Source organism: Drosophila kikkawai, chromosome 3L (genome assembly GCF_030179895.1).
Source record: "Drosophila kikkawai strain 14028-0561.14 chromosome 3L, DkikHiC1v2, whole genome shotgun sequence".
In the NCBI taxonomy this organism is placed as follows: Eukaryota; Metazoa; Arthropoda; class Insecta; order Diptera; family Drosophilidae; genus Drosophila; species Drosophila kikkawai.
Window position 1 is genome coordinate 4,691,528 of NC_091730.1, and position 18,369 is coordinate 4,709,896.

The 18,369-nt window shown below is 35.6% G+C and overlaps 1 protein-coding gene across 1 annotated transcript in view; it reads left to right on the forward strand.

The window, feature by feature from the left end:
* The window catches only part of eIF5B (eukaryotic translation initiation factor 5B), a 42,596-nt gene that overhangs the window by 15,972 nt on the left and 8,255 nt on the right, over window positions 1-18,369 (forward strand). Inside the window, exons 5-7 of the mRNA XM_017174318.3 lie at window positions 886-962; window positions 4,899-5,094; window positions 7,402-7,509. Of these exons, the coding sequence (XP_017029807.1) occupies window positions 886-962; window positions 4,899-5,094; window positions 7,402-7,509 (381 nt within the window). The remainder of the gene's footprint in view (window positions 1-885; window positions 963-4,898; window positions 5,095-7,401; window positions 7,510-18,369) is intronic.

The window sequence follows — 18,369 nt, forward strand, 5'->3', positions numbered from 1 at the left end:
ATCCATCCATTCATTCATGTCAGTGCCTCGCACTGCTGCTGCTGTTATTTTTATCAATGATCATTTGTAATCATCTGGCGACGAAACGAATGAAAAATAAAAATAAAAATAAAAATAAATTCAAGCGAGTAAAATAAAAATTGAACATCTTCGATGTGAATGAACTCATCGGCGGAGGTCTCTCTCTCTCTCTACTTCTCTAGTGCTTTGAGAAATGTTTCACTTTAGTGGGCTGCTTGTTTAGTTTAGATTTTGTTTTTCTTTCTTTGATTTTTCTTTATTTTCTTTTCATTTTTTTTTTGGGAAGACTACTAAAAATAGTCGAAAACTTTTCTTTGGGTCAAATGCTTTTGGGCCAGAGAAATGGAGAGAAAACTGTAGGTATTTTGGACAGGCAAAAGTTTTAGCCACATGGTTGACAAATTGGTAGAGCAAAGTACGTTTACATGTATGAATTTTTTGCGGGTTTTATAAATAACTTACAAATTTTTAGATAATATAGTGGGTAAGAGTGGTAGTAAGGTTTTCATTGATTTTTTTTCATAATAAAGTTAGTTTTTAAAGAGAAGTTAAACCTCAGAAATATGGCTCTGAATATTGTTATATATTTGTATATAATTATTTATGCCATATTTTCTATACGAAATCCTATTAAAATTCATGAGAAATATATCTAAAAATTGACTATATATCTCAAATTAATTGTTTTACAATATATAACATAATTTCTATACAAAATGTTTTCTTTACCAAATCCTATTTAAATTCATAAGAAATATATCTAAAAAATGCTCTCTAGGTAGCTATATATTTATAATTAATTTTCTACAATATTTTCTGTACACAATCGAACTTAAATGAATTATTTTATTTATTTCTTTCCAGTATTCTGCCATTCGAATTGGTCCCGTTGTAAAACGCGATGTTATGAAGGCCTCCACTATGTTGGAACACGAGGCGCAGTAAGTAAACTTTAATCACTTTCCCCTTTTTATTTATTTTTATTATTTTATTTAGTTGTTTATCACTTTCCCCTCTTTATTTATTTTCATTATTTTATTTAACATTTTTTCTGTGTCATTTTGCGATTATACAATTATCGGCAAAGTTCTAGGGAATTTGCTGAATGCGGAAATTCGTAGTAATCCCCTTTTGTAGTGGAAGTTTCACTATCAAATTCACTTTCGAGGAAGTTTATTGAACTCCCCCCCATCGAGGGGTTTTTGTGTCGACAGCTGGGAAATTGAGACGATGACTGAACACACGGTTTTTTTTTATCCACTGGATATTTCTATGAATGTATATTTATTATTACTCGTAGAATTCTTTGAAAGTGAAATTCCAGAAGAATTAAATTACAATCAGTTGGTTATTAATAAGCTTCCTGGTTCTAAGATTACAAAAAAGTTAAAATATAAACTAACTTGACCATCATGTAACACCTTCCTCTGGCCATTTAAAAGCCTCAATACTTCTCTTCAACCACATTGTAGGCCATTCCCCCGCCTTATATTCAAGCACTTAAAGCAGTCAGGGGTCTATACGTAGCAAGAATAAACGACTTTTTGATATATGACAACGAACAATGCAATTTTATTGCCGCTTAACTTCATTAACACGACTTGCCTGTGCTGTGCCTCGTCTGCCCGGCATGATGTTATAAACAACACAATATGGGCGGATCTTTGAAGATCGTGTGTGATATAGCCGCCGTTAAGGAGCTGATGTCCGATGGTCGGGTTAAGTGATTCATTTAGCGGCAATCACAATCACAAAATGCACTTTGCAGGCGAAGGAAAAAGAAGTGGGGGGGACTGGGTTGGGTTAAAGCCAGACCATGATTTATTATAGAGAGCGAAACCTTTAAGCCGGCAGCTTTGTCTCATTAGCGGCATTAAGTGGTGCCAAATAGTCCAGTCCACGTATCTACTATATATATATTATATATATATATATCTTTCTCCCTACACTCACTTTTGATGGTGGCTGCCTCTCCCCTATACAGTTTCCAATTGCAATTGCAAACTATTTTCATGCTCTGCTTGGCAACAACAAAAGCTGGCTTTTGCAGATGCAGATGCAGATACAAATACAGATGGCGACTTGCAGATACATTTACGGCCCACTCAAATTACGCTGTCACATGCGCGAAACCAGAAAACCTCGACCAGAAAAAAACATAAAGAAAGGAAATAGAGTTAAAAGAAAAGGAAGACTAAGTAGACCATGGAATACCCGGGTCTTAGGGCTTGAAAAGCAAAGCATACTTGTAGGGGCTGTCGACTTTGTTCTTGGAGATTTTTATACTACTACTTTTTTATATTTCGTATAATAATATATAGATAATTTTATTTGAATACATCTTACATTTAAAATATCACCATTATACCCCTCTAACGCTCAATTACAGGGTATAAAAAAGCAAACAAATAATAGAAATCTAGCCACAATTGTATCTGGTATCTGACTAGAGTATCTTGTATCTTGTATCTACGCCCAGGCCAAAGACGGAGCATTTCCGTTTGACGCACTCACTCACTTCCGGCCTTGTCGTTGGCCCTTTTTTTTTTTTTTTGTTTCTGCGCATGCGTGCCCCTCCAATCTGAGTTATGCCCGCTTTTAGGCACCGCATCCGACAGATACTCGCTCACTCTCCCCACTATCTTTTAACTATGTGTGGCTTGGCTGACTCTTTATGCTCTTCATTTATTTATGAATTTTTACGCGCCTGGAATTTTCGAACCATAAAATTTTGCATTTAACGCTGTGAGCCCAGAGTGATCATAAAAGTCTGAAGGAGAGTGCCTTCTTCTTTACCTTTTTATATATTTATATCTTGGCGAACCATAAAATCCTTAACTGTTTTTATGTGTTATTTTATGCATAAAATTATTTATTGTCCATTTATTGAGAGGATCTTGATCAAACTTTATACAAAATTGAAATTATTTAAAGGTTATAGATTGCTTTATTTCAGATTTTTATTTATGCAAAATTTAGGTAAAAAATGTAACCATATATCTTAAACTAATAGCTTTCGCTCTTTACCTTTTCTTGGTTTAAATCTCCTTTATAATTATCTTGGTTATATTTTATAGATCAATTAGTTGCCTTAAATTTGTTTGTTTTATTTTTATATATTTTTATACGTTTGTATATATAGAAGATACCCAAAACTGCCCCTCATTAGTTGACTTTGGGACCTTTTCCTGTCTTCTCCAAGACTTGTTTCGATTCTCCTCGAAATGCCAACCATTTCCTGTCATTGAAAGCCCCAACATACACTCATGGCAAAAGTTAACCAAGCTAAACAAACAGCCGCTCAGAGATCTCTGGGATTTAATTTGTATTGCCCGCTGTTGTTTTTGCTGTTGTGATTTCAATTACACAGGAACACAAAATTCAACTTTGTGAAATTTCCACGAACCATTTCAAGTTTTCCATGATATTTGGGTGCTCCTGAGTAAAAGTCCCATACAAAATTATTTTCCATCACCTACAGGTTCCGCGGTATACCTAAGAATACAAAAAACCTATGTTTGCCGACATTTTGAATTACGTGGCCTATATAATTGGACTTACCTTTATTATTTTTGGTAGGACCTACTCTCAATACATCACGGCACTACTAAAAAATAGTCCCAATCGTGAACCATTGCCCATGTCTTTGGAATTCGACGCCAAAGTTGAAACTCCCAAAATTTTCAACATTTCTGTGATGAAAAAACAATTCTGAGAATTAAATCTTATATGGAACTAATTTTAAATATTCATTGAATCTATTGTTCATTGTATTCTTTAATTTCGGTTTAAAGCGTTTTCATGAGGACATTTTATTGGATTTATTAAACGAATAAAACAGCTTTTTTGGTTTTATTATCTACTCCTATTTGCTGTCAAATTTTAAATAAGTCAAGGCAACCTATAAAATAGTAGTAGATATGTTTCTTTTTATATATAATATAAATTTAGTTTTATATTAAATAAAAATGTATTCCGAACATAACATTTTTAAGACAGCTTAGTAGCCAGCGATAATCCTTACATATTTAAGTTTAGTCAAAAAGAAAAAATGTATATTATATATAAAAAGAAACATATCTACTACTATTTTATAGGTTGCCTTGACTTATTTGAAATTTGACAGCAAATAGGAGTAGATAATAAAACCAAAAAAGCTGTTTTATTCGTTTAATAAATCCAATAAAATGTCCTCATGAAAACGCTTTAAACCGAAATTAAAGAATACAATGAACAATAGATTCAATGAATATTTAAAATTAGTTCCATATAAGATTTAATTCTCAGAATTGTTTTTTCATCACAGAAATGTTGAAAATTTTGGGAGTTTCAACTTTGGCGTCGAATTCCAAAGACATGGGCAATGGTTCACGATTGGGACTATTTTTTAGTAGTTCCGTGATGTATTGAGAGTAGGTCCTACCAAAAATAATAAAGGTAAGTCCAATTATATAGGCCACGTAATTCAAAATGTCGGCAAACATAGGTTTTTTGTATTTTTAGGTATACCGCGGAACCTGTAGGTGATGGAAAATAATTTTGTATGGGACTTTTACTCAGGAGCACCCAAATATCATGGAAAACTTGAAATGGTTCGTGGAAATTTTTGGCTGTGTACCTGTGTTATTAACGCTTCCTGGTGCCTTGGATTGCCAGATCATTAGGCCAACTCTCTTGGCTTGACCAGACAGGAAGACCAAAGTCGTTGTTTCTGTGTTGCTGCAGTGGTGTCATTATCATTATTCGTATTATTACTGTTATTATTATTATTCTCGTTTCTGCTGCTGGTTGCATATACTTTTAATTGTTTTAAATTGCTCAAGAGAAAAGAGGGGGAGAGACTCTTATTTATTTTTCTTGTTTGCCCGCCCATTTAGGTATGCAACGATTCTGGCTTTCGATGTGAAAATTGAGCGGGAGGCACAGGAAATGGCCGATTCCCTGGGCGTGAAAATATTCCAAGCGGACATTATCTATCATCTGTTCGACAAGTTCACCGCCTATCGGGAGGAGCTCAAGCAGAAGAAACGTGAAGAGTTCCGCTCCGTTGCCGTCTTCCCCTGCAAGCTAAGGGTAAGTGTTGTTTAATATAATTTTAAAAAAATTTAAGAGAGTTTTTAGGATTATTTAAGGAGTTTTTTTTTATGGAGAAAAGGTTTACAAATAGTATTTTTTGTTAAAATAAATTTTAAAAAAGATAGAACATTTTTATGATTTTTTTATGAGTGTTTTTAAATGAATAAAAGGTTTTAAAATAAAATTTTTTAAAGGAATTTCTTTTAATTTAACTTTAAATTCAATTTAACCTAAGAAAATCTCTGGAAATAAATCTTCTTTTGACATTTAATAATTCTTAGACGCACTACTTTCCAGTCACACAAATTCCTCCTAGTCTTCTCATTAGTTTCTTCAAATCAAAGCAGGAAACACAAAGATTCGTTGTCATTATAGACATTATTTTAATGTCATGGTATGTTCGTGTTCCATTTCTGCAATTACCCCCCAAAAGCTACAGGTGTAAAATGCAATCTGCCTCTGGCGAGGGAGATACAGAGAAAATGAGAACTGGAGACTGGAGTTGTTAGAGTCGCCTAGAATGGGTCTCCAGCTGAGTCTCTCTGGGCTTAATGATGCCTGGCCAACAAGAAATAGCCAATATATATATGTATAGACGGGCTAAGCCACTCAACAAGCGATTAAAGAGTTGGTATCCCAACAGACGCCTGCATCACGTCCACACTTCCTGCTCAAATAATGTTTAAGCAGCGTATTTGATTTATAGGCAATCATTAGATTTTGGTCGTATGCAATGCCTGGGACTAGTCAACACGCCACACTCCACTCGGGGCCACTTCAGGTCCACTCTGGACCACTTCTGGCCACTGGGCTCCCACTGTGCTGGTAATTGGACACACAGCGCACAGCTGTTAGTATCATGAGTTTGTTCTTTGCCAGATCTTTATTCTACACTTTAAATAAGAGATAATAAATAATATAATAATAATAAATAGTAAACAAGGTTAGAAAGTAGAAAGGATCTTAATTTAGAACCTTTCTTAATTTTATACAAGTTGTAAAACCTTACAACTTGTGAATGCCTTGACAAGAAAACTGTTCAAGTTTCCCCATTAATTAGTTTACTTTTTAAAACATTTTTCCTTGTGCATATATATTCTCCCCGCTTGAGCTGAACAATTCTCTAGGGGCAAAAGTCTCAGTCGCAGGTCTTGTAATAACAATGACGTTGTTTAGTTTGAGTTATTAACTCGCCTTCTGTCTTTAGAAGAGGAGCTTGGGCTTGGGAGCTGGGGGCATGATGTGTGCCAGATGGAAAATGGAGTTGGGGGAAAACGTGTTCTCTTTGGCCACCACTTTTTTTTTTCCTCCTTGGCCAACGTACGATCCATTTTCCATGCCAGGCCAGAGCACTCTTTCTCTGGCCTGACTCTGATTGTGCTGCAGGCGGCACATCCCATTTGAGGCCTTCTTCAACAGTTGACGCAACGGAAATTAAGATGTTCTTGGCGTAGTCAAAGTGGTTTTTGGACTGGGGTTACTTGCATTCGGGAAAATTGGTTATAACGATAGATAAATACTCTAGGAAATATAGCTTACATAGTTTTAAATTAAAACAAAAATTAAGAGTTAAAAAATTATAGACAAAAATTAAGTTTATACAAAAATATATATGTATTTTAAATAAAAGTCTTTAAATTTATTTGGTGCAAAATATCATTGCATACTTCTGTGCACTTTAATAAGTGAATTTAAAATGTAGATTTTATTATTTTAATTAAAAATGTAAAATCAAATTTTATTAAATTATTATTTATTAATATTATTAAATAGTATATTATTTTACTTAATAATGTTATATATCTTTATATATTTTAATTAAAATATTAAATATTTCTTTTAAAATATATTTTTTATATTCAAAATCCAAATATTTCCCTTTTTCATCATAAAATATACCTTAAAACCCCATTATATTACTTATTAATCTAATAAATCCTTATATATTTTAAGTAAAATATTAAATATTTCTTTTTAAAAAATATTTTCTAAATTCAAAATCCCAAATATTCCCTTCTCTCACCTTTAAATATACCCTGAAAACAAGTAGTAACTCCATTTAAGAGCATATTTTTTCCTTACTGACATAAAGTTGTTATGTTAACTCCTGAAATCCGTTGCTGGCATCGCCTCAGTCACCATAATTATCAGACATTATTTAAAAAGTAGTTAAGATCAAGAGTCGGCCCATCGTTATCGATCGCTGACGACTAAGCCGCTTATTAGTTATACCCCACAAAATCATCGTCTATCTAACAGTCATTGATCTAATAATAATACCCCGTTCTTCTTTTCGATCTACAGATACTGCCACAGTTCATATTCAACAGCCGAGATCCGATCGTGATGGGCGTGATGGTGGAGAACGGCATTGTCAAAGTGGGCACTCCAATTTGTGTGCCCAGCAAGGAGGTAAGTGTGTGCACTGAGAAAAGATTCTTTAATCATAGTTCATTAGGCTAATATTAGGGGTTAAATATCTCGGGAATATTATTATGGAATTATTATTTTTGTAAGATGCAATCTAAAGAGATTTTTGGGTTGTTAAAAATAGTACAAAATAGGATTAAGACATCGTTTGGTTGGTTTATAGATTTCAGATATTTTCTAAGAAGAAATGTAAAGAGTTTTTGGCTTTAGAAGAGGTCTAAAAAATAGTAGAAAGTGCTATAGAGATCTTAGATATTTCTTATTAATAACAATTATATAATTTTTCTCTCTGCTTGCTATCTATTATTCCCTAGCAAATATTTAACTATAATGCGTTCTGTTCACCACAAAAGGTTCCATTCAACCCACCTCTATAGAAGCGTAAATATAAGAGTTATATACAAAATATACATATATATGATATAGGAGTGCTGCAGATCATCTTGGTTGTCCGGGGGCTCTTCTATTCGCACAAAAAGAACGCACAATGGAAGTCCTTGTCTTGTGTTTGTGTCTTCGAAATCGTGTCAAGTATCGAAGTATTCAAAAGGAGGCCCATGGAGAGCTGATTGTTTGATTTGCTACCTTTGGCAAGAGCTTTTCATTGTTTGCACAGGTGGTGCAAAGGCCTCTACATTATATACACATATATGTATATCTCCATATATTCATTCTCCTCGGATAGTTTAATTATTAGCTCATCGCTCAGAACAAATTGCGACGCAAAATGCTTTTAGGAATTCCATCATAATAAGCGACGGGGTCCTTCCGTTGATGGTTTGTAAAGGGAGGTGGAAAGAAAAGAAGGAAAACGACATCGAAGACGACACTCATTTCAATTTATGCACCGACATGTCCTGTTTCCCGTTGGCCAAAGACAACAACAACTGTTTCCTTTCCAAGCCAAGTGGCTACCTTCTGCTTCGATCGATTGTGCCAAAAGGGTTTACGTTCTGCTTCCTTTTGACTTTGTACCAGACCAAGGAGCTGGTTCAGGTGGAGGGGCATTCATTGGCAATTATAACTTCCTCAATTATCCAAGAGAGCGCTGCTAAGCTGTGCGCTTCCCGTCATTCATCGTCATTCTTTTTAACGTCTTCCCCATCTTCTATCTCCTCACCGCTCTCTGTGTGTGTGTCTTTTTTGCCTTTTTGCTTTTTCATTTTTTTTTTGCACGGGTTTAAAGCGGATTTTTGTGCAAGGAAATACCCTAGGATTTTTTTGAGATAGTTTGGTTTTATTAAATGGGAAGAAAAATCTAGGTAACGTTAAGAAAAAGAGCTAAAACTTATCTGTAATTTTATTATATATTTTTGTTTGATTTTTTTTTGATTTATTAAATAGTAAGAAATATATAGGAAAAGTTATGAAAAAGTAAGGAAACCTATCTGTGAATTTATTATAATTTTTTAAGAGAGAGGTTTCGTTTTATTAAATTTAAGGAAAAAACCAGAAAAAGTATTCTGGAAATTGTAATATATTTTGTTATATCTTTAAAAAAGTTTTATCTTATTTATATTTATACTAAACTTGATTTAACTTATAAATTTATGACATTAGTCCTTTGATTTATGTTTTATTTTCAAGTCTCCTTAGAGCATAGCTTATTCGGCTTATTTTTCATGTGTTAGCCCCTGCTCTGGCTCCTGCCTCAAACCGAACCCCCTTCCTGATCCAATTCTACTTTAGATCTGCACTTCATTTCTGCCCAAGAATGCTGGGCCATCGTCGTCGTCGTCGTCTTCAACGTCGTCGTCGTTGCTGCTTTGTCGCTTTTTGCCTTTGCGATTTCCGTTGACTCGCAGCTGGGGGAGCTACTCCACAGAAAGGGTTGGGGACTCCTCCTGGGTTTCTTCTTTGAAAGCGACAACTTCCTTTTCTCGGCTGCTGCGCATGCGTGCCGGTGTTGCCTGCCAGATGGTCTGTCTCCGTCTCTCTTCCCGTTGATTACATTTATTAATTATATAATTAAATCTGTAATAGCAGGGCCAGCACACTCTGCTCTGGCTTTTGTTTTTGCTGGCTCCGCGTAATTGTTTTGAGCCAGCCCAAAAACACATCCGTTCTCACACACGAAAAGCGACAGGACAGATCCAATGCGACCACTTCCACTTCCTTTTCGTTTCGTTTTTTGGGGTTTTGTCATTAAACAGGTGACGACGATCAACCCTTAACCCTGGACAATTGGGGTTATTGCAGGTTGCAAGTGTCAAAATGTGGTAACAGGATATCATGAGAGTTCGTTGGGGTTAATCTGGGGGTAAGGGATCAATGGCTGGTCAAAGAGAGGGTTCAGTGGTCGTTGGGGTTGAGTAAAAGGGAAGAGATTCAAAGGTAAATTCAATGAGAAGTTTCTGTAGGAAGATTAAACAAATATAGAAATATCTCATGATGATCTTGGCAGCAACATATAGATCGACTTCCTCTTCGTTCAAATTCAATTAAAAAATGTTCCCCCCCCAATATCCAATTGTTAATCAACAATCTACCTGAGGGTCACCGTGGCTAATTAAGCAGCGATCCCATCCGATCCCATTCCATTTTATAACCTCAGGGCCGTTGTTTATCCTCCAGTCTCATCAGATCCGCCTCAATCTGCCTCTGCTCTCGTACATCAAAGAGTTTCACTTTATCGAAGAGGCACAATCTAAGCCAAACACGCCCCACTCTCGCACATCCTCGTCCGCATTGCTCCCACTGACTGACATCACCATCTCCATCCAGGCGAGTGACTCCAGCGGATCAGCGATCATCTGCATCAGCCTCTGCCTCTGCTTCTACCTCTTTCCCGGCCGGGGGAATACATTTATTTCGCCTCTTGCCTCTGCCTGCACTTAAAAAACCCGAAGCCAAAACCAAAACCAAAACAGCAAACGGAAGTTGGAGGCGTTACCCAGCGCCAAATCCAAATCCGTCAGTCACTTAACATATGGACGTTGCCAGCCGTATGTGTATGGGTCTACAAGCAATTTATATATAGGGGTAAATTGTCTATGGCCACAACTACAGTCGAGATTCCACTTGAAATATTTTCTAGGTTTTGAAGAAAGACCAATTTATTCCCCATTTATTTTTCAAAATATTATCTAAGCTCCACTGTATCTCTCTACTCTGGCTGCCCCCTAAAGACAGTCTTTAAAGGGGACTCTGAGACTCTGGCAGATCACTTGCAAGATCGTCTTGCATATGTGTATATATAGATATTATTTTGCGGCCTGTTGTTGCCATTTAACCAGACCCAAAACCCAAACCCCGAACCAGGAACCCCTCATCCCTCACCCCCCATATCCCAACCAAGCCAGAGCAAACCGCAGAGAAACCAGAAACCTGGTGGCAGAAAGAGTTTTCGGTTGCAGGTCCCCGGTTGTATAGTGAGATTGTTGAACGAGAAACGGGCGGCGGCGGCGGCGATCCGGGCGATCGATATCTTTTAATATTTTCATTCATGCCTCAAGTGTTTGCGGCTGTAGCGGAAATGAAAGCTCATTCGAGGCGCTGCTACTGCTGGTTTTTGTTAATTAAATGCCTCTGGGCTCTTGCAGTTTTTCGATTTATAACATATATATACACGAGTATCTCTATATAGTAGCTGTTTGCCTTGGACCGTTTCTCGATCCCCCTTCCTCGTGTTGATCTTGCCTAATTTATGGGCTGCGAGTTAAGTTTAAGTAGGTAAGGGTGTCGCCACTGCCCCTGTTTCTCTTTCATTTTTTTCTCTTCTTGATTATTATTCCCTCGCAGTGAATGCCTGCCTGCCTGGGCATTTAAGTGCAAGATTTAAGTATTATTTTTTATTTCGCCGGTTGCCTCAATTGTTAAGCCTTCATGGCTTATGACTTCCGTTGTCGCCTCAATGAAAAAAACAAAGCCGAGCGGATCTACGCGATTCTTTTCGCTGAATTTTCGGAATTTTTGATGAGTTAGAGGGGGTTAGGGATTTTTTAAAGAAAGTTTATACAAGTTTTCCATGTAAAAAATATAAATGATTGTTGAAGATTTTTAAAGAATATTTATTATCTATTTTAGATATTTTTTTTACACATTTTCATGTGGGAAAATATCAATAATTAATCTGCCTAACATTTCCCCTGAAATTTAAGGTTTTCAAAGCATCTTCTTATCGAATTTGAGAACCTGCTAAGAGTATCTCACTATTCAAATTACAAACGATAATTTCCTGGACACTTACTTCCTCTTATGGCTTTGCCGGAACTGCGTCATCTTTGCAGTTTTGGGGTTGCTGCTGTTGTTGTTTTCTCGAATTTAAATCGGTTTTGCGGATACGTGTGCGACAAAAGAACACTTTAAACAATGCCACACACACACAGGAACCAGAAGAGGCATAATAATAATAATAATAAGGAGGATGACGATGAAGCGATAGAAACAGCGCTAAGAACCGGAACAAGTAATTAAATTCAAAAGAAGTCGGGGCGGGACTAACAAGAGAGAGAAAGAGAGCTACGGAAGCCGATTGTCGGCAGTCCAAAGACGGGCAGCTGCAGTTTCTTTTTTTTTTTTTATATATTTCATTTTCCCCGTTCAGCTGGCAGAGGCAAAACGGAAGTAGAACGGAAGTGAATGCTTCCGCACGTAGGAAACAAATGAATGGGGGCACTGAGAGAAATTATTTATAGGAGAAAAGGAAAAGTAAAGCAAAAAGTAAAAAAAAAGTAAAGAAGAGCTTTTTAAAAGTAAAGAAATTTAAATGTTCAGAGATTTTATGAGAATTTTTAGATAGCTTCAAGGATTGTTTTTCTATATATAAAATAAATAAAATATATATATTAAATATAAATTTTTAATATATAAAAATATATAATTTATATATATATAGAGTTCTCAATGCAAAATCTGCAGAATTGTGAACTTGGGAGGCTTCAATCATTTTTTAAATATTTATTTCATAAATTTCTCAACGCCTTAAATCCCTAAAAACATTTTTCCTTTACCAAATTATATTCATATTTTATTTAGTTATTTTTTCTGCTAGTGTAAGCTGATAATTTTATGAATGAAAAATACAGATAGATGGCAAACGAAGTGGTGGTGTTGTGTACTCATGGCAAAAGTGTGCTGAGGTTGCCAGCTGTCCCAGGTCAGGGAGTGAGGGAGGGAGGAAGTCAGGGAGATCCTGAAGCGGAGTGCATCGGAAGTTCAAGATCCGGAAGGGAAGTATATAGCATATAGGGTAAAGTACTGCAAGGAGTATAGTATGACAAGGCAGGTGTGTCTGTGTGTGTGTATCCTGAACGTGCCCAAGTCGAGGTACAAAGGAAATTCTTTTTATGAATGAAAAAAGAAAAGGGGAATTTCATGAATGAAACCATCTACTAGATACATTTGTATCTTATTATGATAAGCAGGCCGAGGAGATTTCATAATGGAAACAGTTGGAAAAACATGTGGGCGTCGCGCACAACACAAAGTTTCTATATGTATATATTCGTGTGCTTTTGCCTGTATCTATCGGATACAGTCACAATAAAAGCTTTTAATATAAAATAGAGCAAACAGACCATAACGAAATAGTGGCAACAACAACCGCTTAGAACGCCAAACTCATGAATGAAAAATACAAATAAATATGGTGGCTAAGAGGAGAGTTTAGGAGGTGGAATAGTAGATGACGTGTTCTAGTTACTGTTTTTTTTTTTTTAGTTAGGAGGGAAAAGTTGACACTATTTGTTTGTTTACTTTTGTAGGAAAATAGTTAAAAATATAGAAACATGGTTTAGGTTTTTGCTGAACTAAAAAAGTGGGATTTGGAGGAAGATATTAATATAAAAATTAAGTAAAAATAATGTTTAAATATAAATTGTGAATTCTTAATTCTATATTAAATAATTATTATAATAAAAAGGTGATTTACTTGTGTAAAAAATATGACTTATATAAACTTATTTAATATTTAAGACATATATAAAGTTTTTTCATAGTTTCTCCATTTTTTCTCTCTTAATTGTTTCAAATACCTTTATAATATTTCAATTAAAATAGTAACCATTCATTTTCGAAGCCAAGAAATATTATTATTATTAGTTTTCCCCACCCAACAGTAACTTTCCTTTGCCACAAATTGATTATGAAGCTATTATTACTGCCACTGTTTTCGCTCTTTGTTGTTTTTTTCTTATTGCTAAACATTTTGCACATAGCGGTAACAGTAAGTGTATCTCTATCGCCTGTATGGGTGTGTATCTGTGTCTGTCTATCTGTATGTTTGCTTGTTTTTTTTTTTGCCTCGCTTTCGTTTCATTCATAAAAATGCTTATTTCCTGTTGTTGCCTTGACTATTGCCTAGGCCATTCCGGATGGTGGAGGGGTTTTGGGCGGTTGGAGAAGGGGGCGGCAGTCTTCGTGTTTCGACGGGCCATAAAATACAAACACTCGGATACACTCGAACTCACAGATACACACACATACATAGTCATAGACATATGTGGAGAGTCATTCAGGCAAACGATAAGATAGTAAAATCCGCTTAGATACGCGCTTTTTTTTTTCTTGTGCAGCTCGTCTCCGTCTATGTCTTCTTCGGTTTATTTTTTTGCTCTGCAGCTGTAAATGTACTGGGAGAAAAGGGGGTTAATTTATATGTAAATCTATGTAAAGCTTAGTTACATTTTTGTTTAATTAAAATTTATATAGATTTATATATTCAATAAATTTTTAAATAATATTAATATTTATAAAGATTTATATGTTAAATACATTTTTAAACAATATTAATATTACTTGGGAATTGTTACAGGGAAGATCTAATCACAATCTGTTAGGAAAATCGTAAGGTAGATTATGTAGTTGTTTCTGTAATTGTCAATAATCATCATAAATATCCCAATTTATTTTTAAACAAATATTTTATATAAGAAAATGATAAATAATATCTTAAGAGTGTCGCAAAAACCCCTTTAAATTATTTTAAAATTCCAAAAACCTATTTTTTTTTAGCAAGAAATATGTCATTAGATTATATAGTTATTAAAATGGGTTGTATACCTGTTTTCTAAATTGTCAGTATTAATTTTAATATTTTTAAACGCAAGAAATATTAAATAGAGAGTTGAAAATATCTAAATATCTCTATTAAATTCCTTTAAACTTTCCTTAAACTATTGATACCAAGAAAGGTTTTTTTAACTGTTTCTAACAACTGTTTTTCTGCATGTATCTGTATCTACGAGTGCCTTATATATCTACACACATATATATATATATTTATTTTACTATGAAAATAAACAGCAAGCGCAACAGCAACAATGGCTGCGATTACAAATGGCAATTGCAATAAAAGCAGACCGACCGACCGACCCAGCAACAACAAAAGAAATTAGCGTAATTAGCAAATTACTCGCCGCTCTCTGTCTTTGTTTTAATTTTTTTTGTTTTTTTTTATTTTGTATTTTGTGATTTTTTGCCTTTTGTTTTTGTGGCTTGGAAATTGACGTCGTCGTCGTCGTTGCTGTTTTCTGTTTGGTTTTATTTTCGCTTCGCTCGGTCAGTTGGTCGCCTTCGTCACATTTCAGTTTTTCTTGGCCGGAAATGCTGAATTTGCACAAAAACCCAACGGAAAACTGGCATTAAAATGTTCTTATTTTTCAGCTATGCCTTCTTTCTCTTCTCTTTTTCCACTAATTTACACGCGCGCACCAAAAATAAATATACTTAATTGACGTTTGTTTAATTGCAAAAGGAAGAAAGGTGCTGCAAGCTGTAAAAAAATAAGGGGAAAAGTAAAACAAAATAAAATAAAATATGGGAAAACCGAGAGCAGGGTAACACCTACGCAAAAATACAAAAAAATTTTCCAACTAAGTGGAACAATAAACCGGCAGCAAAAAAGGGCTGACAAATTGTCTGGCAAGATTCGGTTGAGGTTGAGGTTTGCCCCTCTTGTACATATCTCTCTTAACTTGTGTTTATTTTGACTTTTTGGTTACACAACTGTTTCAGATCAGATAGCTGATTATCTTTTTGTGGGAGGAACAAGTAGAAGTTTGCCAGATTAAAGAGAGATAAAAGTGGTGAATGTGTTTTTGGGTAGTATAGGTCAAGTAAGACTTTCGGACTATATTACTCTATTATTTTAATTAACTAATACTTTTAAATTTGTATTTACTTCTCTTATGTATTCTACAAATTTCTCTAGAACCCCTAGACACAATATTTACTATTTGTTTACAGCAACTTCAAGTAGATGGTGAAATACTTACTAGCTTCCGGCACTTCACTCCACTTTCGTTGAACAAACAAAAGAAGAATCTACTTGAGGCCAGGGGAAAACCCTCGTTGAGATAATATTTTATGGCCGCAACACCTCAGCTTTCATCACTTGCAGAACCTTTGAGACTTTTAGCCAACAAATAAATATAAATAATAGCCATCAAGTCAGGCATTGAACTTGATACTTATTTCGGTTAAAGATAACTCAACCTGCTGAACTATTTTGTACTTGTATTCCCACTCCATGACTTGTGCTTATACACTTCCTCCAGACCAGAGTCCAATGGAACTTGCATTATCACCTGTTGTGTATTATTATTATTTTCTTTTTTCGTTTGATTCTTATCACAATGTTCATCAAAAGGTGTATTCATCAAAGCCCAAGTGTTCAGGGCTTCAATTTCATTCACTTGGCCTCATAATTGATTGTTTTGCACTTGGATTAATTTGGCCCTTCCACCCGCAGGCCTTCCCACAAAAAAACAGAAAACAAAATGCTATTGATATAACTGATTAATGGGCAGCTGGCTGGGTATCTATCAAGTATTTCCGATGCCCGATAACACACGGCGTTAACACAAAAACGAATTAAACAATAATCAATGAGTTTTAATTTTCGCTTTCGAGTGCTGCACAACTAAAGCGCTTAAAAGCAGAAACCACAGATGTTAATCATAGAAATACCTTGGCAACAGGAAGGTGTAAATATATTTGATATTTTTCGTTAATATTTGTTATCTTTTTTGCCAGGAGACAATTATTTATAGACAAGAAATGAGGGAGTTAAGTTGCCTTTATAGAAAATATATCCAAAAATACTACATAATATTGGTAAAGATATATTTAACTTTCAAGAAATATTGTAGTTCAATTTCCTTCATTAGTAAACTCCCTAAAAATACTATATAATTCTTGTAAATTTCAGAATTTCCCCTTAACTTGTAACCTTACTTTTCTAACCTTAAAATATATACAAACCCAACTTACTAATCATTTCTAATCAATGAAGCTTGTTGCTGCTGTTGCTCTTTAACACCTTGGCAACACCCACCTGAGTTTTGGTTTCATTTACTCACCTTAATTTTGATGTTGATGTTCAGGCTGATGTTGATGATGATGACGATGACGATGAGGTTTGCCCACAAACTTCCTGTGAGTGAAAGATTTTCTTTTCGTCTTGGCTACTCCTACGAGTGTTGATTGTGGGCGTTGTGGGCGTCGCTGCACTAGAGAGGAGCTACGAATGCCGCAGATACTGGCGATGCTAATGAGCATGACTAGACGTATATGTCGGGGTGTCCGATGCTTTCAGCTGCTTCTGCTTTTCATTTATTTTATTTTACTTTACTGGCCATTCCCAATGAATGGCTTGGCTTAGTGCCCTGGCCTGGCACATTTTTGTAGGTGTTGCTTGGGCATTGTTAAATGCCGTTGAAAGGCATGTAGCTGGGCGTTGCATGTGTTGAGGTGAGATGAGGTCTTCATACACAGTATTGAAGTAACTTTTAGGGCTGGCCAACAGCCCTTTGAGACTCAAAAGAAATATTTTATAAATGCCTTGCTTGATAAATTGTTAGTCAACACTGCTTATTGCAGTATTTCTAATCAACACTGCTTATTTAAATATTTCTAATCAACATTTAATTCTTATAATGAAATTCCTTTATTAAACAAATATATATTTCCTCATATAAAGGTTATTCCATCTATCTATATTAATTTTTTCTATATTCCGGAATATCACATATTCTCCTTTGTATCTACCAACACTGTTTTGAGCTTTTTAAATTCCATAGAACTCTCCAGCCCTGCTGCACACCTACTCCTTAATTTTTCCCTCATGTTTTCCATACTCCACCTCGTTGTGAGCTCTCATTGTGGGCAGCTGCTGCTGCTGAGTGGGGTTATCTGGTGGTCCGTGGACGGTTGTTGGATCGTGATCATGTTCATAGCGATTGCTATGATGATGACTATATAAATACTTCCTCAAATGTGGGGGCACACCAAGCTCATCTCATCTGAGCTGAGCTGAGCTGAGCCGGGCACTCGAATCAGCGACAAGTTCTTTTCTCTCCCTCGAAAAACATGACGTAGGCAACTTTTCAGAGCGCAGACTGTGTAGATTCCATTTGAAAAGCGTAGATCGGCAGCCAGCCCGAGGGAGCAGAAGAATTGGTGGCAAAGAGAGAAGAATCCAAGACCGGCAGCCGTTGAGATTGAAAGAAATTGATGTTTGTGGGATTTTGCTACTGTTTTGGTTTGAGTTGCAGCTGCGCAGTCTGGTAGCCCTGAAATATGTGAATATATTTTATATATATATTTTAATACCCGGTAATGTGGCGGTTTAAGGGGGTATATATGTATTTACGGTCTTTTTGCTAGTTAAATTTTATAACAATTTGTCTGTTTGTCCGTTGTAAGTTGTCCGTTGTCCCTTCTAAGTTGTCCGTTGTCCGTAGTTTGTAGTCCTTTGTCCGTTCTGAATTGTCCGTTTGTCCATGTCCGTTATGCTGTGTCCGTTGTCTTAGTCCTTTTCCATTGCCAGTTTTTCGTTTACCGTTTTTCAAAGTTCGTTGTTCTTTGTCCAGTGTTTGTTGTCCGTTTTCCCGTATCCGT